We start from the raw sequence: 24436 nt of genomic DNA, 5'->3' as shown, positions 1-24436 counted from the left end.
TTTGGTAAAAAGTACTGAGTAACTGACCAATTATCAATCATTTCATGTTTGAAAACTACATCATCAGACAGACCAAAATATGATGTTGAGTGGAAATTTAGGTGTCTTAATTATCAACATGACAATAATTCATATAAGTAACAAAATGAATAAAATCAGGCAAAAGAAATTTATCCAAATCAGTTTATTTCAATAAAAACTGCAGTTCTGTGTCTGAGTCTGGTGAATATTTGGTTAAAACATGTTTGGTTAAAACTGAATGAAAAATTCAGTGGGTAGAAAATCCAGAAATTTCACTCAAGCAAGAGTAAAAATACTTAATAATACTTACATAATAAAAATACTCAAGTAAAAGTAAAAAGTACAGTGCAGTAAAAATACTCCCAAAAGTAAATTTAAGTAAATGTAATTAGTCACTGCCCAACTATGCTTAAAAATTAATTCATCAAATGGTTCTGAGAAATGCAACTTGTAGATTAATGAGTAAAAATGATGTTAATTTTCAATTGCATTATGTTCTGTCTTAATTTTTCATAATAAAAATTCAAAACAAAATTCCACGTTATATTTTAACACTTTTTGCATCAGCTGTGTAAAACACTAATTATATAAACATAATTGTTTCTCACAATATGACAATAACATATTTATGAAATATAACAAAACAAGAACATATTAGGTTGTTGAATATAAAATTAAAATATGAAAAGATTAATTTATGTGAATACCTCTTGAACAGAGATGCTCATAAAAATTACTGTCAGGTCGGAGGAGTGCAGACTTTAGCACCTTCACAGCAGCAATTTCTAGAGACGTTAACGCTGCTCGACTGAATTAAGGTAAACTTCAGCAGTTTGACAAGTGTTTATATTTTAAGGTAGAACTGGATGAAGTTTCTCCTGAGGCCCTTATATCTCGCTACCATCTTTAATTCCTGTATCAAGGGAGTCCTAAGAGTGAGCAATGGCGCCCTCTGCTGGACGACCACCAAACTACCACACTAAAAGGGCTAAATAAATTTGTATTATTAAACTTAGATATATTAGCAAACTACAACAAAACAGGAATATATTAGGTTTCCGAATCAAAACGTAAAAGATGAAATAATTAAAATATGAGAAACATTAAATGCCCAATGAACAGAGATGTTCATTCAAATTACTGTCAGTGAGGAGAGAAAACTTTATCGCCTTCAAACATTAGTTCTGTTTGATTAACAAATGAGAGCTATTAAAATCAGAGTCGCCTGATTTCGTTCAACAGTTTGTTGAGTGGATTCACTTTCCTGTGTTCCTACTTAGTGCCGCAATCTTTTATGTCTGTATCAACGGCTCCGTTTAAGGATGACCAGCGGCACCCTCTCCTGGATGGAGGCCAAACTACAACACTAAAGGACTAATCAGGTGTAATTAGGTAAATCTGTCAGTGCAGGTTAAAAAACACAAACAAACACAGGTTTTCATTTACCTGAGTCAAAGGTCAATGCAGTTGAGTGGCTGCTGTTGCAGGTTACAGTGGAGGCGACTACGACAGCGGAGTACTGGTGTCCACAGTCCACCTTTACGGAGCAGCTGGTTGTGTTGGTAGAGCAGGAAACCACGTGACCGTGCGTACCGGTGTAGGTGGCGGTGTAGGAAACGGCGTAACTGCTGGGAGCCCAGCTCAAAGTCGCCAGATTTGTGCCGCATTCAGTTTCTACAGTCAGGTTGCTGGGAGGGCAGGGAGCTGAAAAAATGAATAATAATAATAAAAAAAGGAGATAAAACTTTAATTTGACAACTATAGATCATAGATTGAAAATCCAGCACAAGAACAATTTATACTCAACCTTAAATAAAAATAGGAAAGAATAAAAAATTCCAGTTATATTGTAGTTATATTGAAATATTTCCAATTACGTTGCAAAGAAAACACAACCATGCCAAGTATTTCTGGTCTAGTTTCTATTCCAAACATCTTAGTGCACTTGAAATACAACTAAACTAACTTATAAGGAACTTTTTAGCAAGATATTCAAGCTTGTTTGAAGTCAAGTGCTTAATATTGATGGAAACTTTCTAGTTACAGTGGCATATTAGTTCACTTATAATATGAGAAAAATGTCTTGTTATAAGTTAAATAATCTACCAGTAAAACTACTATTTTGTTACCAAAATAGTAGTTTTGATTACTTAATAATAATTTATTATTAAGTAAATATTAAAGTATTATTTACTTAAAATAAGCGCCTATATATTGATGAAAAGTTCCTTTCACGTCTTATTTCAAGTGTACTAAAGACATTCCAACTAGAAACTAGATCAAAAATACTTGGAAGAGATTTTTGCAGTGTATATTTAAACGTTATTTTTCCCTTACACTGTCAATCACATCGAGTGTGATTGACAGCGCTAAGACCCGCCTCCTGGTTCTGATTGGTTAAGAAAAGAGATCAATTTTTTAAGAAATATTTTCTCATAAAAGTTACAAACTGCAGCTTTAAGAAAGTTTGTGGAGCCAATATATTTTCATTTTTAAATCTTAGGTCAACACAAACAACCTTTAAAACGGTGTTTGTCCTTTCTATTCCAGCACAAAAATCTTTTATTTAATCAAAGAGAATCAGACTGCAGCTGCTAAGCGTCCAGATATGTACCCGTTTCAGCTTCGATTTGCTCGCCGAAGACGCTGCTGCACTCAGAGTTCACTGCGGCGACCTTGAAGCTGTACATCTCGCCGCAGCGCAGCCCTCTGAGCACGCGGAACGGCTGAGACGATGAGTAGTTGGCGACCGAGCCGCCGTTTTTCTGGGAGCGGATGAAGTACTGAGCTCCGGTTTCAGGACTCAGCTCCCAGCTGACGGTGATGTCGCTGTTGCTGCAAGTTTTGGCAGCATTCACAGCGGTGGGCGGGCAGATCACTGTGAACAAGACAAAAAACATATTTCATTCTATTTGTTTGTGTCATAAAAGTTCACATAAAGTGACAGTTAATTTCGACTTCATTGAACCACAGAATTCATAAAAAAATGAAAAACATCATCTAAGTTTTATTTAGAAAGAAAATAATTATTTCTATTGCTATCTACAAATACATAACTAATTTTCACTTATAAACATATAATTTAAAGCATTTATTTATTGTTATGAGCAACAGGTATATGGAGGACTGAGCATGCCAACATTGGCATTAAAATTAGAATAAATACATCTTAAAGTAATTAATGTGTCAAATATCGCATCCAAAAAAGTTTAAATAAAAACAATTAGAACTTTCCCAACTTCAGTAATATTAGAATTATAACTTAATTTTAAATTTTTTTTACAATCTTACCTTTTCTTATTTCATTACTTATTTATTTTCAAATGTTCTTTTTTCTTTATATTTTCCTCACCCTTTTCTTTGTTTAACTAGTCACTAAAACTCTGCACTACTTTTATTTTTTGGATTTTTTTGCGTATTTTTCAAAATAAATCTTATTTCTGAGATCGTTTATTTTTCAAAACAAAAACAACGATGTGTTTAATTCAGTGAACAGAGATTATATGAAATGGGTTTTTTTTCATGTGAAAGGAACCAGAAAGGTTGACTTATTGCTAAACAACGACCACAGTTTGTGTCTGACCCGTTTTGAACATGAGCGGGTCGCTGGGTTTGCTCCGGCAGCCCCTCTCTATGCTTGCCACGGTGATGGCGACCGTCTCGCCGCAGTGCAGGTCCGTGAGCGAACAGTTGGTTCCGTCGGTGGAGCAGCTGTGGACGTGTTCGTCCAGGACGGAGGGCACGGTCGTAACGTCATACGTCTCGGCTCGCAGCGCAGCGTCCCAGGTCACATGAGCCACATTTCCAGCGCACTGCAAAGACGCTCGGATGTTTGTAGGGGGGCAGGAGCCTGAGGGAGAGTTTTTATGAAATATTACTTCGCTACGCCACAAAATCTGATTATGTATTTTGTCTATTTCCTACTGAAAATATCTTATTACACCTGAAATAAGACTAAATTCACGTATAAGTAACTTTTCAGAAAGATACAGGAGCTTGTTTGGAGAACAAATCTGGAACAAACTTCCAGAAAACTGCAAAACAGCTGAAACACTGAGTTCCTTTAAATTAAGACTGAAACCCACATGTTTAGGGTTTAGCCATAAAAATGAAAGATTTGTCAACATATTTCATGTGTGTTGATGATTTTGATAATAAGATATTTACACCAGAACTGAAACAAAATTACTTTGTAAGATTTGGTGTTTTTGTAGTGTATTTTTATTTTCAAGAATGTGTTTCACATGTTACTACACTCAAAAACACAAACTCTCACCAAGTATTTTGATCTATTCTCTAGTGCAAATATCTTTGTACACTTGAAATAAGACAAAACTAAGTTAAGCCTAACTTTTTAGCAAGATACAGAAACTGGTTTCAGATCAATTATTCCTTAATATTGATAAAGTACGAGTTCCACTGGCAGATTATTTTACTTATAACAAGACAATTTTCCAATGCTATAAGTGATAAATATTCAGTTATAACAAAACTGTCAGTGGAGCCAGTAGTTTTCAAGATATATCCAATAATTATTTACTTTAAAATAGTTTTTATTTCTTGCTGAAAGTTACTTGCAAGTTAGTTTTGTCCGGTTGCAAAGAGCAAAAAAATATTTGCCCTAGAAACTAGTCAAAAATACAGAAACAAAATCCCCCCACCTCCTCTAGAGGGCGCTGTGAAGCTACATTTTGACATTTGTCATTTATGTCTCACCTGCATGATAGGTGTATGCCTGCGTGTCTTGGCCTTTGCACTGGTTAGAGGAGGGGCTGACGATGATCATGTAGGTTTGAGAGCAATGCATGTTGGGTAATAAGCAAGTGGAGGTGTTCGTGGTGCAGCGCTTCAGGTCGCCGTCTCGTCCAGTCGCCGTCACGCTGTACAGCACCGCTCCGTTGCTAGGCTGCCACCTCACCTCCGCCGTGTTGTTCTCACACAACAGGGACGCGTTGAGGTTGGTGGGAGCGCAAGGAGCTGACAGGAAGTGACAAAACAAAGTTTTATTTTAAAAAACATTGATTTTGAAAAACCTTAATTACTATGGTAATCTACAGTTGCAGCCCTAAAGCAATCGCTAGCTACAGTCCTACGTGACTTACCGGTCTGTATGTGAGTGACTCCAGGAATGCTACTGTTGCAGTTGCCAGCCATTGCGATGACGTCTACTTGGTAGTTGCGGCTGCATCGCAGTGGCGGCAGAGAGCAGTCGGTGTCCTGGCTGGTGCTGCAGGAGACGAAATGGTCGCCTGCATGGGCGCGAACGTAGTAGCTGTCCCCGCCCAGAGCCTCATCCCAGCTCACCAGCGCAATCCCAGAGCCGCAGTAGTACTGGTACTCCACGTTGCCCGGGGTGCAGGGTGCTGATGGAGAGAAAACAGCTCCAGTTCAATGGAAACTATGGAGACAACTTAGTCTTAAAAAGATTCAAAAAGCATACAACAGGATTTGTAAGTGTACAACATCATTCAGAAATGTGTGAATGTGTCCCTCAACATTGACATAAGAGTAAAGTTTCTCATGTTGACACGTTTCAAACCGTATGTGTGGTAACTCTCTACAAATTCAAATCTGCACAATCACCAGCTGCAGACGGACCGGTTGGCCTGTGGTTCCAGCTTTTGAGACTTTCTTAGATGATGCAGAAGAAAAGCTTGAATTTCTGAGCCTTAGACAACAGACAAATTAAGAATTCTGACTTTTATCAGAATTTACAGTTTTCCTCTCAATTCTGACTTTTGATATCAAATATTAAAATCAGAACTTTATGAAAAAAGTCAAAATTCTGAGAATATTCAAAATGCTGATAAAAACTTAAAATTCTATGGAAAAAGTCAAAAATCTGTTTGTGAAAATTGCCAGAATTCTGACAGAAAACATCAAAATTATGCAAGAAAAGTCTGATTTTCAGAAACCTGTCATAATTATGTGACATAAAAATCAAAACTCAGACATAAAAGTCAATTTTGAGAAAAAAAATTACATAAAGCCCATTTTATCTGCCTTGTTGCAGGAAGTATGCTACACAAATAAACTGGATTGATAGATGCAAATCTTGTGCACATTGTGAATCTTTTGAGCTTAATTTAGCTCCATATAAGTTAATGTATTTTTTATGTTGCTCAAACCTGTGATAATCTGGAAAGCAGAGCTGGGTTTGCTGGTGCACTGGACTCCGGTAGCGACAGCCTGGACCGTGTAGGTGTGCCCACACAGCAGGTTACCCAGAATGCAGCTGGTGTTGGTGGAAGAGCTGCAGGACAGCGAGTGACCCCGGTCAGACGTAGCGTTGACCGCTACGCTAATGGCGTCCTTATCCTCAACCCACGAAACCAAAGTGTGGTTAGTGACGCAGTAATGAGAGTAATTCTGGATCACTGGAGTGCAGGGAGCTTCATTGGGGAAAAAAAACAACAGAGAATGAGTCGCGTTGTTTAAAGATTATTGACGTAAATGTAAACATAAAATGCTAGGAAGTTGATAAATGTGTGTTTTAGTTGGTCAATTAGGCTGAGTCTGAGACACTTTCTCTCCCTTTGACACTCAATTTGGCCTTTTTTCTTTAACTTTCTCAAATTTACACCATTTTTTTATATTAAGACAATTTATGTATAAGATACATATATATCAAATATATAAACTTTTATGTTTGAAATCTAAACTAGGCGCTAAAACTGATTGAGTCAAAGTGATTCATTCAAATGTTTGGGTGAATCTGATGAGTTTTTGTCTCATTTTAAATTATTTTTATTGCATTGCAGCACATCCACTGTGAATTAGGTAGTTAAATAAATGTATAAATAAATATTGACATTTTAATCAATTATTTCTACACTTAATCATTTTTAGGCTGTCCCTTATTTAGATTCCAATAAAATTGATGGCTTTATTAATTTGGGAAATAAATAATATATATATTATTGTTTTTAATAAATGTGTATAATATATAACCATGCACATTATGTACATTTCTGGAAAAGTGAAAACTCCTATTCTTATTAACTGCTGAGTATTTTCTACTACAGGCTTTTATTTGAAAAAAAAAAATATTCAGTTTGTATTTTGATTATCTTTTTTAAAAACTGATAGCAGCTTATATATTAAGGGAGAGAACGTAGTAGCTGTCACGCTGTAATATTGTGGATTTAATTTACATGGCAGTACAATCAACATTAAATATATTTAGCATTAATTAATTTAACATTTGGTTTAAAATTGTTTAGGAAAATTCCAAGAAATTAAATTTATATTATTCAGTGAAAAAAGCAAACTAAATATTATTAAATACTTTTAGTCAAGTTTCTAGTGCGAATATCTTAGTAGACTTGAAATAAGACAAAACTGACTTATAAGTAACTTTTTGGTAAGATGTAAGAACTTATTTTAAACAAATCATTCTTTAACATTGTTGAAAAAGTTCAAGCTCCACTGGCAGATTATTTCACTTATAACATGGCGAAAATGTATTTTTATAATGGAGTGAGAATTTTTCATGAATATTAAGGACACATTTACTTGAAACAAGCAAATGCAGCTTACTGAACAGCTACTTGCAAGTTAGTTCTGTCTTATTTTATGTGTGCTACGATATTTAAACTAGAAGCTGGACCAAAATAACGTCGTGAGACTTTGTGTTTTTGCAGTGTTCTCACCTGTTACTATGTTGGTTTTGGCCAGAATGGAGCTGTTGCACTTGGCGTCCCCGGCCAGCACGGTGACGGTGTAATTCTCTCCACACTGCAGCTTGCTCAGCTCACACGAGGTTCCGGTTGAGTTGCAGGAGTCCACAAGTCCGCCGGCCTGAGCCACGACCGTGTAAAAGTTTGCTCCGGCGCTGGCGCTCCACGTCACTGTCGCCACCTCAGAGAGGCAGTTCAGAGACGCGGCGACGTTTGCAGGGTCGCATGGAGCTGGAGATGCATGCAAGTTCACAAAATTAAAACCATGTTTCCACCTGAATAATCATCTTTTTTTCAATTCAAGTGGCATAAATTGTTTTCCAAGTCAACTGCATTGCATTAAAAACATTTAAAAAAGGAAAAGAGTTTAATGAAGTAGCTATGTTGTCTTTAAAAAAACATTTTTAAATCCTGACACTAAAATAAATCAAGCTTATAAATTAATAAGTTATTTATGTTATATATGGGTTTGTCAGTTAAAATTAAATATCTTTCATTTGTATAGATAGAAGCCCATTTCTGCCACTATGATGACAGAAAAAATAAAATAATTATAATTATGACTAAGCTATCTCATAAGTATGAGGTTATTATTTACAAGTGTGCAATAATAACAATCTCATACTTATCATAAAGCTTAGCCACAATGTTGAGAGAAATATAATTGTATTTCCATACAAATGAAACAAATTTAATTTGTATGGAAGCACATTCCATACAAATGATAATATATGAAATTCAAATACATTCATACACAAATTAAATACAAATTTGTTTTATTTGTATGGAAGCCCATTTCCACCAATCTGATGAACAAAAATAAACTTGTCTCATACTTATGAGATAGCTCAGTCATAATTATGAGAGAAGATTTTTTTGTTTTGTTTTTCTTCCATCAGAGTGGCGGAAATGGGCTTCCATACAAATGAAATACAAATATCTTTAATTTGTATAGTTTATGAGTAAGCTATTATTATCTCATACCTATCACATAATAGGTATGAGATATTTTTTGTCATCAGAATGGTAGAAATGGGCTTCAGTACATTTGTAATATTGTGGATTTAAAAACATTTGGGAAGAAAATACAACTGTATGCAACTGAGTTACATTTCTTGCAGTTGGTGTGGAAGAAAATAAATGATGACTCATGGAGCAGGGGGCAATTATCATTAATAATCATGGAAAATATTATAAAGTAAAGCAAACTGCTACATATAATAGCACTTCCCAGTATTAAATGTAATCTTTTACCAGTTTTTGCAGAGACAGTGCTGCTCTTTGTGCTGTTGCACCTGTCGTTGATGGCCACCACGCTGAAATTATAAGTCTGAGCGCATTGCAGACTGGGGAAAGAGCAGGTTTGGTTGGCGGTCAGACAGGAAGTGGAGACGCCTCCCGGTCCGGTGAGGGTGGAGACGTAGTTTGTAGCTCCAGCAGCTGCAGCCCAGAACGCCTGCAGGGTGTTGGTGGAGCACTCCACGTTGCCCTGGACGTTCACTGGGACACAGGGGACTGAAGAGAAGAAGACATCAACCGGAAACGTGAGTGAGATTATACATGTTCCTACAGATCTGAACCGGAAGAGATCCGCGCCATCTTGGTAGGCAAGCGGAGCGCAACTCATCCCGGACCCATGGCTTCAAGACCAACATGTGACCTATGATGTCACACTTCTGCAAACTTTTTAACTGACAGCCATCTTGGGAGGCAGTTGCTATGGAGTTGCTATGACAACAATAAGCAATCCACAAGCTTAGAAGTGGCTCTTGCCTCATTCCTATCTAACTTACAAACAAAATAAGTACATTACAACCACTAGAGTAATCTACCCACCTCTGTGTAAAACTAAGATAAACATCAGTGATATTTACTGTAGTACTTACTGCTGAGCTTGCAAAATTAGCTTAGCTAATGTAGATTTTTCTGCTGGCGAAGGTGGACATGTTACTAGACGTACTTACTTTGCCAGGCATCAGAAGCTTGTTTTTCACAGAGTTTGTTTACACATTGATTTTATGAGTCCATGGACTTTTTTTAACCTTTTGTCAAGAGTGTCCACGTATTTTCTTTTTGCTGGCCTCATTAGCCAAGGGTCTGCTATGCTTTGTGCTCACTTACTAAGATGACGTGGATCACTTCGGGTTCAGAGTTGCTGTAACTTTGTATTGGGTGGGAATGGTTCTGACTGGTGAAGGTACCTGCATTCACAATCTGCGGGACGCTGCTGCGGCCTTCGCATGTGCTGCTGATGGGCTTCACGCTCACGGTGTAGCGGTGACCGCACTGCAAGCCGGCCAAAGTGCATCTGTAGTCGTCCGTGGAGCAGCGGAGCACGGAGCCGCTGGCAGACACGGCGCTGGTGCTGTAGTTGACAGGGAGGGATCCAGGCGTCCAGCTGATGCTCAGATCGTTGGTGCTGCAGTTCAGCTGGGTGATAACGCCCTGAACAGCACAAGGGGCTGAAGAAGACAAAGGAATAACAGTTTTTATTTGTGTAGTTGGTGCTACCTTCTGCTTGTCAATCAGTATTCTGTTCAATATTATGAATTTGCCTGTAACAATAACAAATGTTGGTGGATGATAAATTGTGCCTAAAGCTGTTATGATAAATGATAATATTGCTTTTTGAGACCATTTTAAAGTAAAATAATGATAATAATGCAGGAACACATGAGCAAAGATGAATAAACTTTAAATTCTAATGAACACATAACACTGGAACTGGAAGAGATTTTAAATATCCAAAAATAAACAAAACAATAAAAAATGAATTATTATGTTTCTGCAAACATAATTACGCTTCAAATAATTTTGTTTTTATCAAAATAGAAACAATCGTACTAATTTTAATTTATACTGCAAATAATCAATCAATTGCTTATTTCAACAAGCTAACTTCAAGGTAAATATGAGACACCAAGAAAAATTCATTAGAAAATTAAAAAGTTGAAACTGAAAAGTGGAAATGAAAAACAAAATAAAGATTTATGTGTTTCTCACCAGTTGTGTGATTGACAGGTTGGCTGTCTACAGTTCGACAGTCACCGTCTGACGCTGACACGGTGAAGCTGTACTTTTTGCCACATTGCAGGCCCTTCAGCTGGCATTCCAGTGTCAGGCCAGGGTCACAGGTCACCGTGTGTCCGTCCGAGCTGCTCGCCTTTCCAGTGTAGGACGCAGCGTTGGGGCTGCTGCCCCAGCTCAACTTGGCAGAGTTATCAGAGCAGTTAATGGAGGCAGTGAGCTGAGACGGAGGGCAAGGCTCTGCAGGGAAAAAAGTTACAGCAATTAATGTTAATTAGTTTGCAGCAAATATAAATCTGAAAAGTGTGGTGTGCATTTCATTCAGCCATTAAGTCGATGCTTGTAGGAGCTTTGCCACAGTTGTAGCTATACACTGAAATTTTTGCACAATATTCACTGAATTATTATTCTAATTGTTTGGGAATATTCTCAGGATATTTAAAATCACCAGTTATTGTTGCTGTACTCTGTGTCGCTGCCAGACTTTTAACACATGAAAAATTTAGCTAAATTTTTCTCAATCTTCAACAATTTGTACAGAAAGTCTTACCACATTTTGATATAACCAAAAAACTTTACTACTGTTTCATATCAGCTGATATTGAGAACTATCGATTTGTTTTTGTTGGTTTGTTCTACATATCTGAAATACAGCCAAACTGGTGGCATGACTCCTCCTATTTCATCCACAGTTTTCTCTCCATGCTGTTATTTATTTTTAAGCAGTTATGCATTTGCACATTGGCAAAAGTTGAATCTGCAGGCTGTTGCTAGTCAACCAAGAAATTGTGTGTTAGTTTATGCCACCAACTTTGTTAATCTCACAGTGAGAGATTGTGTCCAAACTTTTTGTCAGGTGGGCCAAAACTGTTAGGTCAAAAGTCACACAGGACAATAAAATGATATAAAGTCAACCAAAGAATAAAGTGGTCCACATGTTTTTTCTTTTTTTGAAGTTAATGGATGTTACTAGTTTTAGATCTAAAACGTTAAAATGATTTTGCATGTTTGCTGTGTTAAAAAACGGCACCTAGTTTTCACATTCTTTTGGGCTCGATTGAGCAAATTTACTCTCAGTTGCAAGAAGAGGATTTGGGTCACTTTGTCTCAAAACATTCCCTATATTTAGCCGAATTAAATAAACTAAGTAGAAGCTGATCTGGGTCCAGTAAAGCTGACTTTTTAGTAAAAGTTTCAGGATAAATGTTGTCTTATTATCTATATAATCTGATCTCTACAAATACACACCGATGGTCAGTTTCACTGGTGTGCTCCTCATGCTGCTGCACAAGTCGTCCATGGCGACCACACTGACATTGTAAACATTGCTGCACTTTACGCCGTCCAGTCGGCACGATGTTTCCGTGGAGACGCACGTCAAACGGCTGCCTTGCCCGTCCACCGCCGTCACGGTGTAGTTCTGGGCTCCGCGGCTCGCCTGCCACGCCACATCCACAAACTTCTGCCCACAGCTTCTGCTTGCCGACACGTTAGTGGGCACGCACGGCGCTGTGGGAGTGAAACCTCAATTTAACCCCAATCTGGCCCACCATGAGGAATATGGAGGCATTTATTTACACATATGGCACCAAATTAAGGCTTTACTCACCTTCTTTGAAGTGTGTTTGTGAAGAAAAACTGACACAGCTCTGGTTGAAGGACATCACCTTCACTGTGTACTGCTGCCCGCAGTCCTGTGAGCCAATCAGCAGCCTGGGTTGTGTGGTGTTGTACTGGGCCGTCGTCTTGTTAGCGTTTGAGATTATGGTGATGTAGCCCTCAGCTTTTCTCTGCGCGTCCCAGCTGATGTTCACGGCGCCAGAGGCACAGTTCAAGTTCACCTGGACGTTAGACGGACCACAAGGAACTGCACGGAAATGAGAAGAGTGATGTGAAATGAGTTTAAGTGATTAAAATAAGACTTTTATCAAGTATTTTTGGTCTACATTCTATTGCAAATATCTTAGTTCACTTGAAATAAGACAAAGGTAACTAGCAAGTAGCTTTTCACCAACATATAGGAGCTTGTTTTTAGTCAGTAACTCCTTAAGGACTCCTTCCATTCGCAAATAATTTCATTTATAATATGACGTTAATCACATTTTATAAAAGAAATAATCTGTCTGTGGAAGGAGGACTTTAATCTCCACAGATTAATGTCAGAATTCTGAGATTAAAGTCAGAATTCTCAGAAAACTTCAGAATTTTGAAATTAAAGTCAGAATACTCAGAAATAAAATCAGAATTTTTAGATTAAAGTCAGAATTCAGAAATTAAACTTAAAATGTTGAGAAAAACCATCAAAATTTTGAAAATGAAGTCAGAATTCTGAGATTAAAGTCAGGATCTTCTTCTATACAAAAGAGGTCATGATGTATTTGTTCTGTAACACAAGTCTCCACTTTTCAAATGTTGTTGGTTTTCTTTGGTCACGGCTTCATGTTTGCAGCTGACGTTGCTCCTACCAGCCTCCATGTGGACGGGCTGAGACGGGACGCTGGAGCAGCTGGTCGCGTCGTTGTGAAGCACGGAGACGCTGTAGAGGCGGCCGCATCTCAGGTTGGGAACGATACAGCTGGTCGTGTTGGAGCTGCAGCTAAGAGTTTCATAAACTTCATCAGTGATGGTGGCAGTGAAGGAGTTTATGGGCGAGTTCCACCGCCAGGAGATCAGAGCAGCGTTGGAGGCGCAGTCCAGGGCGGTGGCGACATTGTCTGGAGCGCAGGCGGCTGGAACGGACATCAGTTTCAAAACTTTACTTTTCAAACATTCACTCGGAAAGCATTTTTAGGCCACAGCAAAAGGGAAAATAGCACAGAATAAAGAAGGAACAACACATTTTTCTCCTCTCGGTATCAACACACAGCCCCGTTGCTATGGCAACACAGTCTGAGGGTTGCCCACAAATTTTTCTGTCAAATTATGACAGAATTTTTGCTCTGTCATAATTTTTACTCATAGAGCAAATATTATGCCCAATTGTATCAGCACTCAACCCTAATAAACATTTGCCTCACAGAAATAAGGAAGAGGACTAGGGCCACTGGGAAAAACAAAACAGAACTTTGACATTTTTTCCCTCAAAATTCAGACTTTAAACTCAGAATTTGGACTTCTGAATTCTGAGATTGACGTCAGAATTGAGAGAAAAAAGGTCGATTCTTTTTTTCCAGTGGCCTTTATCCTCTTCTGTGTCACCCTGGACCTTGTTTTCTGGTTGTCATAGTGCTGATGATTAATACCAAAGCACCGCATCCCTTTCTCTTTAATTTTTGGAAACTGTTGCTCAGCGTGTCTGTTCAGTACCTGTCTGTAAGGTGACCATCTCGCTCTCTGAGCTGTTGCAGATAAAGTTGGAGGCAATGACGTAGACGGTGTAGTTGCTGCTGCACTTCAAGCCTTTGATGGTGCAGGATGGAGAAATGGAGTTGCAGCTGCCGATCACATTGTCACTGGACTTTGCAATAGCAGTGTAGAATGCCGTTCCACTGTTCATCTTCCACGACACCCTGATGGAGTTGGACCCGCATTCCTTCGTAGCCAACACATTCTGGGGGGTGCATGGGACTGAACGAAAGGCAACAAATTACATCCAGTCTGTTATTGTTGCACTTTTCCCATAAAAATTGGTGTGTAAAACAAGTTTTCCCCTCACCTGTCTCAGCAGGCGGACCCAAATTTGTAGCACTGGCGCATTCGTCGTCGTACGCAGTGATGGTCATGGTCAGCTGATCTCCACAGAGGACGCCCTCCATGGCGCAGCTGTTGGACTGTGAGCTGCATTTGTAGCTGCTGTTTCGGGTGTTTCCCTGAGCCTCAACGTTGTAGCGCAAGGCGCCCTCAGCGTGGTCCCACTTGCTGACCAGAACGTTACTGCCGCAACTGGCTGACGTCTGCAAATTCTGGGGCATGCATGGCGCTGGAGAAAAAAACACAATACATTATAAGTTATTTCTTCAAATTTAAAATAGGATCGAATTAATTGTGATTAACTGAGTGTTGAAATCATCGTCAACCAATTTAGTAACTGGCCAATCGTTAACTGGAGTGTAGATGCAGTGTGATGTCACACATGTAAAATCCCACCCATGAAAGCGTTCAGAATGAAAGATAAAAACACACAAGTGTGTGTTTCTGTTCACATTTTTGTAAATGTCAGTGTTTTTACCTGTTTGAACATCAACAGTCGAGCTAACCCCACTCCTGCAGCCCTTTGTGACGGAGTATACGGTGAAACGGTACCGTCGACCACATGCCGTTTGTGTGAAGTAGCAGGAGTTGTCTTCGGTCACGCAGGTCAAGACCTCTCCCTGGACACAGAAGAAATGGGAATAAGGTATATTCATGCTCCAACAAAGAAAAAAATACTTATTTTTACATGGAAAACGTTTTATTGGTTTGTCTTTTCTGCATTAACAAATAAACATCTTTGTGTTTGAGCTACTCTAGACTAAAACCAGAGGCTCCCTCTGCTGTCACTGTCAATTCACTACAACAAATGAGTTTTTATATTTTTTAAAAAAGCATTTTAAATATTTTGTAAATGACCCCCACTATGCACATAAATACAGTTATGATTTAGTGCAACTAAACTAAACCCTAAACAAATATTAATTTTTTTAGTGGCCCACAAGAAAATGTGATAATATTGACTGAATTAGTTAAATGAAATTTTGGGTTTAATTATGTCAGCTATTATCGTCAAATTTACAAGAAAAAAACTGAAAATACTTCACTTTCTGAAATCAATGGCAAAAAAGATTCACAATATTCAAATGATTTGTACCTGTTTAATTTGTAATAAGTAAATCTGATGCCAGTTTCTCCAGTAGCAGTCACTGAGCGCCCAAACGTAGTAATTTAAAAAGACCGATCAACTTAAAAGTCATGAATATTGGACTGTAAAGCAGTAGCAGCATCAGCAGCAGTAGTAGTAATAGTAATAGTAGTAGGAGCAGTAACAGTAGTAGTAGTTAGCTCGCAAAATTTGCCACCAACATCGCTGCTGTTTCCACCACACCAAACTTTTTTTTTTTCAGAATAAACCCCAAATTAGACACCAAATAAAGTAAAAAGTATTTTATTTTACCTTCGAGTCTTGTGCCTGGGCTATGTAGAAATCTATGCTGCTTGTGTGATTCCATGAGAAGATAATAACGTTGCTGCTACATTCTCGCAACAACATCGGGTTGCCAGGAGGGCAGGAAACTAGACAGAAAGAGATATCAAATGTGTAATTCAAACCTTATAACCACATCATGTCATATTCTTTAATACATATACTCACATAAAGTTATCAAAAGAAGAATAGGTGGTTGATGTATAACAGAAGAATTAAAAATACCAGTAATTATGGTTAAATGTCACAATCAAAGGGAAATTTCTCATATTTCTTTTTAGGTTAAAACGCCCTGATACAGATAGCTGTGTTTCTCTGCATTCAGGTTTTATAAAAGCACAAGTCTATTATGAAGAGAAAGAACACAACACAATGTGATATTGAGTGAAGCTGAATGGGAGACCCATTTTTTTAAAAGATAATTCAAACATGGACGTGAATCTGGACGGATTTGAAAGATGAAACCTGTAAGCAAGTATTCCCCAAAGTAATGAGACTCATTTTAACGGATTTAACATAACAAATTTTACGTCTTATATTTAAGAGAAAAATATTTTAATTGATTTTTTTATCAACGTTTATTATTACTACAAGGGGTTTCTGAGTTATAATCACCAGATTTAGTGTCGCAGCACTGCAAAACATTTAAAAGACGTTTAATTTAATTGAAAAACATGGAAAAAAAATCTTCATTTCTTGTGGTTGTTTAATTAAACTTCACTGCAAGAACACAAAATCTAAACAAGTATTTTCATGTCATTTATAGTGAAAATATCTTAGCGCACTTGAAATAAAACAAAACTAACTTACCAGCATCTTTTCCCAACATAGAGGAGTTTGTTTTGAATAAATAATTTCTTCATATTGATGAAAAACTGGCATATTATTTCACTTACAACATGAAAATATATCTTGTTATGAGTAAAATTATCTTTTGCAAAGTTGCTTGTCTTAATTCAAGTGTGCTCACATATTTGCATTAGAAACTGGATGAAAAATACTTGGTAAGATTTTGTTTTTGCTAATAATACTTTCCACTAAACAACACAATAAATTCTGCTAAAAAATAGTTTGAACATGATGAATGTTGTCATGTTGCGTTAGATTAATATTTACCTTACTAACGCACTCACTCATGTTGCAACACAGGATATAAAAACATGCCGCTAAGACTTCTGGGAAATAGTAAGCACTAATTTAAAAACCCTGGTTAAATTCATAAAAGGTTAACACAGCTGCCTCTCACAAACTCACACATTCAAGAAGAGTAAAAGTTAGCAGACACAACTAAATGTTTTACAGTGAAGTCTTAATTTTTTCTATTGTTTATCAAGCAGACTGAAAAGATAATCGGCGTCATGCGTGACCTGCGTGACGGGTGAGGCAGGACAGCGAGTCTGAGCCAGAATGTTCAAAAGAACGGAGCGACATACGAGATGAAAGCACTTGACAAAAAGACACACCGGGGTGGAGCAGTAAAAATTCTCACCGTCCAAGAATTTGATAGAACATCCCCATTCATTTCACCGGCGCTTAGAGGATACGTTACATCTTTTTATTGCCACATAATTAATTCTTAAGGATGAGGTTACAGTTCTCTGCTGCCTGTGTCAGTTCAGAACCAGATACACAAGCAGGCAGGTTACCAGACATTTAAATCAGAATGATTATTGGATGTCTCATTCAGTTTCTTTATGTGTCTGCCGGAGTTATTTTTTTCTGGCTCTCAGGATTTCTGTAGGAAAATGTAAAAATTAAGAGATTTCACTTGTTTTTTGGTTATTAAATCTAGAGAAAAGAAATTAGCCTGAGCAATGGTGTTGTGATTTATTACCATTTTTCCTTTTTAACTATCAATTAGTCAACATTTTACTTGTTTATTTTGGTCGCTTTAATCTTTCCATGTACAAGTCAATGCCAAAAAAACAAAAAGAGAGAGAGAAAAGAAAAGTAATTGAGAATATTAAATTCCTGTCAATGGCAAGAACACAAAGTGTAGAGCAAAAAATGTCTATTTTATGGTAACTACAATTTTTGTAATTTTATTTTTTGGGTCTAATGTAACAGTTTCTTCTTATAGCAGTGTTTTTCAAAGTAAGGGCCACTAGAGGGCACTCCAGAAAGTTGGAGGGGAAAAAAAGATATGCAATACATTTTCAAATTATGTATATACTTAAGTAATACAATCTGATTTAGTTTTTCAATCATTATTCTAAAAATTTAGGTTAAAATAAACTTTATTTGACACGTTCATACTGGCTATGTTAGCTCGAGGCGATTGCATCTGGAAATTCAAATGTTTCCGTCAATAAAAAGACAGAAGGAAGGAGCCATTACTGGCTACATTAATGCCAAACAGATGTAACCATTAATGAATAATGAAATAAAAAGAGGAAAAACAGTAAAAAAGCCAATGTTTCTTCACATATTCTGTAATATTGTCTTATACATATATTTGTCCTGTGCAAAATGCAATCTCCCCCCAACATCTGGTTCCTTCTCGCCAGGAACCAAATGAGGTTCCTGGCGAAATGCTAATGCTGTTTATTTCCAGATCATCATTATTTTTCTGAGTTACCTTTTCCCTCAGAAGTCAGAACATGAACCACAGAATCATTTGAAATTTTGTTCCAAGCTTGTGAAATGTGTGGTTGGTGAACAAAAAAAAATACTAGTATAAGTAAAATAATCAATCAAAAATGATCCATTTGTACTACCGCTCATACACATGGCGGCCATATTGGATTTTGAGGTAAACACCAACAGACTTTCCAAGTTAGAATTCAAACTTTAGGGGAGAAAATGTGATTTTCTTCGGACTTTGGAGACAGTTGCAATGCTTACACTGCAAAAACACAAAATTTTAAGCATTTAGTCTAGCTTCTAGAGAAAATATGTTATTACACTTGAAATAAGACTAAACTAACTCACACGCAACTTTTGAGTAAGATGTAGAAACTTGTTTTAAGCAAATGAGTCAATAATTCTAAGACTGGCAGATTATTTCATTTAAGACATTCCTTAAATATTGTAAATAAAATAATCTCCCACGAGAACAGGTCATCAATAATCATTATTTATTCAGTATTTTTACAGTGTAGTGTGTTGGGGGCCTGTTATGCTAGTAGAATAAGGTGTTTATGTAAAACAAATGCATGTTTATGGGTCTCAGTATGAGACTGAGATTTACTTTGTGTTTTTCTTTGCTGTTTTGCGGCTCACCGGACTGAAACGAAGCTGAAGTGGCGTTGACCTGGTTCTTGCAGTTGTTTGACACGGGTGTGACGTGCACATTGTACTGTTGGCCACACGTCAGTCCGCCGATGGTGCAGCTGGTGCCCTGGCTCGTGCATTGCACCTCTGATCCATTTTTGTCCACTGCCGTGGCAATGTAGGAGTTGGCTCCAAAGACAGACGACCAAGAAGCTACGGCGGAGTTTGTGGTGCAGGAGTAATCCACCGATACAGACGACACTGGTGCCAACTCTGTGAAAGGTTGAATATAAGAAACTTGATTAATTTGGGGTATTTTTCACATGAGAAAACCTCCTATATTACGAAATATGACCAAATATTATTGGTCTAGTTTCTACTGCAAATATCTCAGTACCGTTGAAGTAAGATAAAACCAAACTACAAGTAACTTTTCGGCAAGAAGAAGAAGCTTGTTTCTGGTAAATAATTCCTTAATATTGATTTTTTAAATTGACTAGTTTCATTGGCAGATTATTTCACTTATAACAAGTCAAATAGTCTGTCAATGGAACCAGAACTTTTTCATCAGTATTAAGGTATTACTGAACAAAACAAGCTCCTACTGAAAAGCTACTTGTAAATTAGTTTTGTCTTATTTCAAAACTTTCTATTTGCAATAGAAACTACACCAAAAATACTTGGTCAAATTTTGAGTTTTTGCAGTGGTAAAGCTTTACACCATTACACCTAACAATAAATTATTACTATGGGAAATGATTACATGTTTTTCTTCCTTGTAACTTTAAATTACTCCCTATTTTCTGTATATTTGAGAGGCTTTTGGTCATTAGGCTGCTGGAAAAAAGGCATTTTTGAGCTGCAAAACCAAAAAGCCTTACTATGAATTTCTGTTTAGCTTCTAGTGCATATAAATATCTGAGTATATTAGAAATAAGGTCCAATTTTCAAGCACGGTTTCAGTGAGATATCAGAGCTTTTTGAGTAAATAATTCCTCAGTTAATATTGATTAAAAAAAAAGTTCTGGTTCCACTGACATTTGTCCAGTTTTGTCAGTGAAATATTCTGCAAGCTGAACGTTTTTATCAGTATTAAGGAATTATTGACTTAAAACAGCTACTATATTGCATTTAACACTATATAGTTTTGTCTTATTTTCAGTGTACCAAGATATTTGCAAGAGAAAACAGACAAAATACTTGGCAAGATCTTGTATTTTTGCAGTGTGAAAAGTTCAGAAACAAGTCAGTATCACTGACTAGATAATCATTGGCTCAAATTTGACCCTCTTTATTGAGATTTTTTTTTAAAAATCGCCTTTGGATTGATTTCTCCCAGGGATTTTTTTATACGACACCCTCAATAACAAGATAAGATGCTGGATAATCTGAATCCTTTTTATCCTGAGGATCATCTTCTGCATGTCTGAAAGGCTGGCCTGAGAGAGAATAGCTGACCTAGATCTTTATCCAGAAGTTATTGATACAGCTTTGGCTCTGGAAACTCACTGTTGGTGCTGTAGTTGTGGTTTGTGGGCTCGCTCAGCACCAGGAACTTGCTGAACGAGGACACGGATATCAGGTAGTTGGAGCATGGGCGGATGCCGTTGATTTCCAGGTTGGTTTTTGTGACATTGTACACAGAAGGCTTCATGTTGGGTTCATCGAGGTTCCGAATGGTGACCTGGTACATCAGGACGTTTACCACCGACGTCCACGTAACGCTCACCGTTTCTGCATTGGTTTGTGTTGTTTCAACTCCAACAGGAGGCTGCACCACTAAAAGACACAACAGATCGCATAAATTCTCATTTATTATTAGATTATGACACATTATTTACTTATATTAATAATTAGAGTTTAGGAGTCCTCCTCATTACATTTTAAAGTGACTTATAACATTACGGTGACTTATTAAAATAATATTTTAAAAATCAAGTGGAGCATAGCAAAAGCTGTCGTACTTCACTTCTGAAAGTAAATCTGCTGCTGAATCTACTGTGTAGTGCAAGTTGAGTCAGATTTATTGTTAGAAACAAATAATAAAGTTCTGCTGGTTTTAGATGATGCGTTTTCAGAATATTTTAGCAGCTCTTGTAACTCGGATAGTTCAGAATTGAACCAAACAAATTCCAATTGGAACAAGAATAACGTTGGTGGGAAGGAAAACAGATACGCCTGCCCCATTGGTGACTTGGTCAAGTTGGAGACCATCTTTGCGCTGCAGTAGTTCATGTAATATGAACAAAATGTAGTTATTTAATTTTTTTACTGCACTTTAAAACTATTGATATTTGAAACATATCCAAATATAGTACAGATTTAAGGAATTAGATGTTGTACATAGGACTTGGTATCGCAAAATGCTTAATCACAAATAACTATGATCGGAATTACAGACAAGAATTCTTACTCTGGGCATCCTTAATTAGGATTATTCAGTTTGAGATTATTTTAATCCTGTTCTACTTTTGATAAAACAATTTAAATGCTAGGTAGGAGGGGTTTTCCAACCAAAACATTAAAAATACTCAAAGCAGAAAACTCTTTAAGCACCACACTAGCGTTGAATCCAAACTAAATTAAAAAAGAAACCAAATATAAATGCATATAAACAGACATAAGCTCCATGATGATCAGGGTCTTGTTACCTCTTATTTTCCTATTTCTAATTTGGATGCAAATCAAGATTTCTTTATTCAATAGCTAACAACTTGTCTTCAGTAAAACAGATTATGTTTCTCGTCAGATTTTTCAAACTCACGCGTTGTGATGGTCCTGACGTTGCTTCTGCTTCCCAAGCCTGCCTGGTTAGCCGTGTAAACGTAGCAGTCGTAGTTGGTGGTGGGCTGCAGGTTTGTCACCGTGGCTGTGGTGTTGGAGTAGGTGAAGTTTAGCATAGTCCCTGTAGCCTGGGAGATCACCTGCAGGATGTAGTGCTGAGCAGATGGTATTGCTGTCCATCTGACAGTAATGGAGGTACTTGACTGTGACCAGCCTTGTAATATTTGTGATGTATCAGGCACTGCAAGTGAAAAATAGAGAAAAGCTTCATATGCACCGAAATGTTTCTCATCTAAAACGCAAGTATTTTATTTATCTGTTTAATATGTGAGATATTAAGCAAAAATGAAAATATTCCCTGTTGGATTTACCTGTGAGTACCAATGCTGACGTCACACAGCTCACACTTAAAAAATTTATCACTTTAAGAGTCACATTGTACTCAGTTCCAGGACTGAGAGCCAGGATGTTCCTCTCAGTCACCTGCGCCCCTAATACAAGGACAATCGGCGCCGTATCTGACGAGTTTCTCCTTCTGGTGTCCAACATATAGCTTGTTGCTCCTGGATAACTCTCCCATTTTACAAAAATGGAAGAGGCAGTTGCTGACTTTGCTGATAAAATTTTACATGCTGAAAATTAAGAAGTATAAAGCAGAAAAGTTAATAAAGTTTTCTGAAAAAACATATAATGGAAAAACAACAGTTTTACCTGTGAATATTTAGCTTTCTAAATTCCATTTTTGGGATTGAAATTGAGACAATTTTTTTTCTTACCTTGTGCCCTACAATGATGTATCTGTAAATAACAAAATAATTATGTGATATGATTTAAATTTCAGCAATAAATTACAATACATTCAGATTAAGCATAGATTTACCTGGGTGAGAAAAACCAAAGCTAAAGAAAATCCTATGGCTCCCAGCAATCCCATCTTTCACACCGAGACTGGGATTAAAATCTCTTTAATGTACAAGGGAGCTAAACACAAAAGATGTGCAGGATTCTTTTGAGCTTTGATTTAAGACGGGTAAGAACCAATCATGTTTACCTGATGAGGAGAGGCGGTCCAACCTGTAGCCTGAGGCAGTCACAGCTGCAATGGGAGGGATGGATAATTATTTAGCTAACATTTATGTACCAGCTTGCACAATCCTGCTGGTTGTGCAGGTTGCACAACAAGGTTGGTGGTTGTGTTTATAAGCTTTTCTAAATGTTTCTATCCATTTCTTGTTTTACAACTTTGTTTTCTCTATTTGTTATTTGATAGTGTTACATTTTAATTTGTTCATGAATACCTTGTCACTATTTTAATCTACAAAACACTTGAAAAGTCAAATAGTTGCTAGAAAAAAATGAGGCACTTTCATTTCTTCACTTTAAGAAATTAGACATTTGTGGCCCTCATCCCGAAATTTCTAGTTTTTTATTATTTAGAAAATAAGAAAAGCTAATTTTTTGTTCTCTTTGTACTCCAAAAGTTGAAAAAAATTGCTTGGAAAAAGTATGGACATTTTTAGAATAATCTCCGAAATTTTCTGTAAAAAACATTTTCAAAGTTCTAAAACATGGAAAGTCAAAAGTTTCTGGAAAAACAAAAAAAAATGTTAAGATTAATCTCAAAACGTTTCTAGAAAAACTTCTACATTTCTTAGTTTTAAAAGTTTAAAATGTGGTAGAAAAAATATTAGAAATGTTAAGCTTAATTGCAGAAATCTACAGTAAAAAAAGCCAACTTTTGAAATTCAGAAACATCCAAGTTTTCTGTAGAACATTTCTGAGATTTATCTAAAAATTACCGCGTTTTCATGGGGAAAATTTATTCCTCTTGAAACTGTTGGTGTTTTCGGTTTATCCACCATTTTAAAGCACCACACCATGGATCAGCTGTAGTTGTCATGATCAGCCACTAGATGGCGCTTTGCTTTCAGAAAGTCAACGAAAGCGCATGCGCATGAGATCCTTCGCTTCCACCTCACTGGCTTCGATTAGCTTCTCAAAACAGTAACAGTAAAGTGCTCATGTAACGCAAATATTCATAATTAGGAATTGTAAATTGAACAACTTATAAACAGCACAACTCAGAACAATTGTATCCGCGATTGTTTTTGTGTTGCTATCCGCCGCGCATGCGAAGAATAAACCCGTGACAGAAACGTTTCTCTGAGACTTGTTACAGCAAAATAGCACCAAGAGTCCGGAAATTTTTCGATGGGTGGATCGGAACAAAATGTTACAGTTTAACCGAAGGAGATGGCATTGAATGGGCGAAAATTTTACCCGTTTATCCGCGGCTGCCATTTCGATGATATGAAGCTTAACGGAAGTTACCAACTCCTGCACTGTGAAGAGAGAAGGGCCCAGCAGAACAAAATGGCGGATATTTGGAAGCGGTGGTTGTTCACTTCCTCCGCTGCTGTTGACGTTCACAACTTCTCCTGTTTCCTGATTGGCCCGTTAGAAATTCTACGCACGAATCAAAGTAAGTGTAAGAAAATCCTTATTATTATTTATTTATTTTCTCCTTTTCTTTTTAGCTTGTTGTCCATTCTAACTCTTCAGAGCCAACTTACAATTTTGTAGAAAATTATTT

The 24436-nt window shown here is 37.1% G+C and overlaps 1 protein-coding gene across 2 annotated transcripts in view; it reads right to left on the bottom strand.

Moving 5' to 3' along the window:
* The window catches only part of LOC129369501 (fibronectin), a 32407-nt gene extending 8184 nt beyond the window's left edge, over window positions 1–24223 (bottom strand). Inside the window, exons 1-25 of one of the 2 annotated variants that reach the window (XM_055044959.1) lie at window positions 24124–24223; window positions 22895–22939; window positions 22724–22824; window positions 22620–22641; window positions 22215–22475; window positions 21824–22084; window positions 20569–20838; window positions 19069–19332; window positions 15817–15935; window positions 14896–15037; window positions 14383–14646; window positions 14034–14294; window positions 13193–13456; window positions 12337–12594; window positions 11976–12236; window positions 10704–10967; window positions 9902–10162; window positions 8955–9215; window positions 7674–7931; window positions 6150–6413; window positions 5124–5384; window positions 4738–4998; window positions 3605–3871; window positions 2636–2899; window positions 1468–1725 (exon numbers count right to left, since the gene is read on the bottom strand). In XM_055044959.1, coding sequence (XP_054900934.1) covers window positions 1468–1725; window positions 2636–2899; window positions 3605–3871; window positions 4738–4998; window positions 5124–5384; window positions 6150–6413; window positions 7674–7931; window positions 8955–9215; window positions 9902–10162; window positions 10704–10967; window positions 11976–12236; window positions 12337–12594; window positions 13193–13456; window positions 14034–14294; window positions 14383–14646; window positions 14896–15037; window positions 15817–15935; window positions 19069–19332; window positions 20569–20838; window positions 21824–22084; window positions 22215–22475; window positions 22620–22641; window positions 22724–22777 — 5320 coding nt within the window. In that variant the 5' untranslated portion in view covers window positions 22778–22824; window positions 22895–22939; window positions 24124–24223. The remainder of the gene's footprint in view (window positions 1–1467; window positions 1726–2635; window positions 2900–3604; window positions 3872–4737; window positions 4999–5123; window positions 5385–6149; window positions 6414–7673; window positions 7932–8954; window positions 9216–9901; window positions 10163–10703; window positions 10968–11975; window positions 12237–12336; window positions 12595–13192; window positions 13457–14033; window positions 14295–14382; window positions 14647–14895; window positions 15038–15816; window positions 15936–19068; window positions 19333–20568; window positions 20839–21823; window positions 22085–22214; window positions 22476–22619; window positions 22642–22723; window positions 22825–22894; window positions 22940–24123) is intronic. The other variant, XM_055044968.1, reaches the window with a different exon arrangement.
* Between the last annotated feature and the right edge of the window lie 213 nt (window positions 24224–24436).

Source organism: Poeciliopsis prolifica, unplaced genomic scaffold (genome assembly GCF_027474105.1).
Source record: "Poeciliopsis prolifica strain line A6 unplaced genomic scaffold, Auburn_PproV2 SCAFFOLD002, whole genome shotgun sequence".
In the NCBI taxonomy this organism is placed as follows: Eukaryota; Metazoa; Chordata; class Actinopteri; order Cyprinodontiformes; family Poeciliidae; genus Poeciliopsis; species Poeciliopsis prolifica.
The sequence above is the reverse complement of the archived record's forward strand: the minus strand, read 5'-3'. Positions and strand labels throughout refer to the sequence as shown.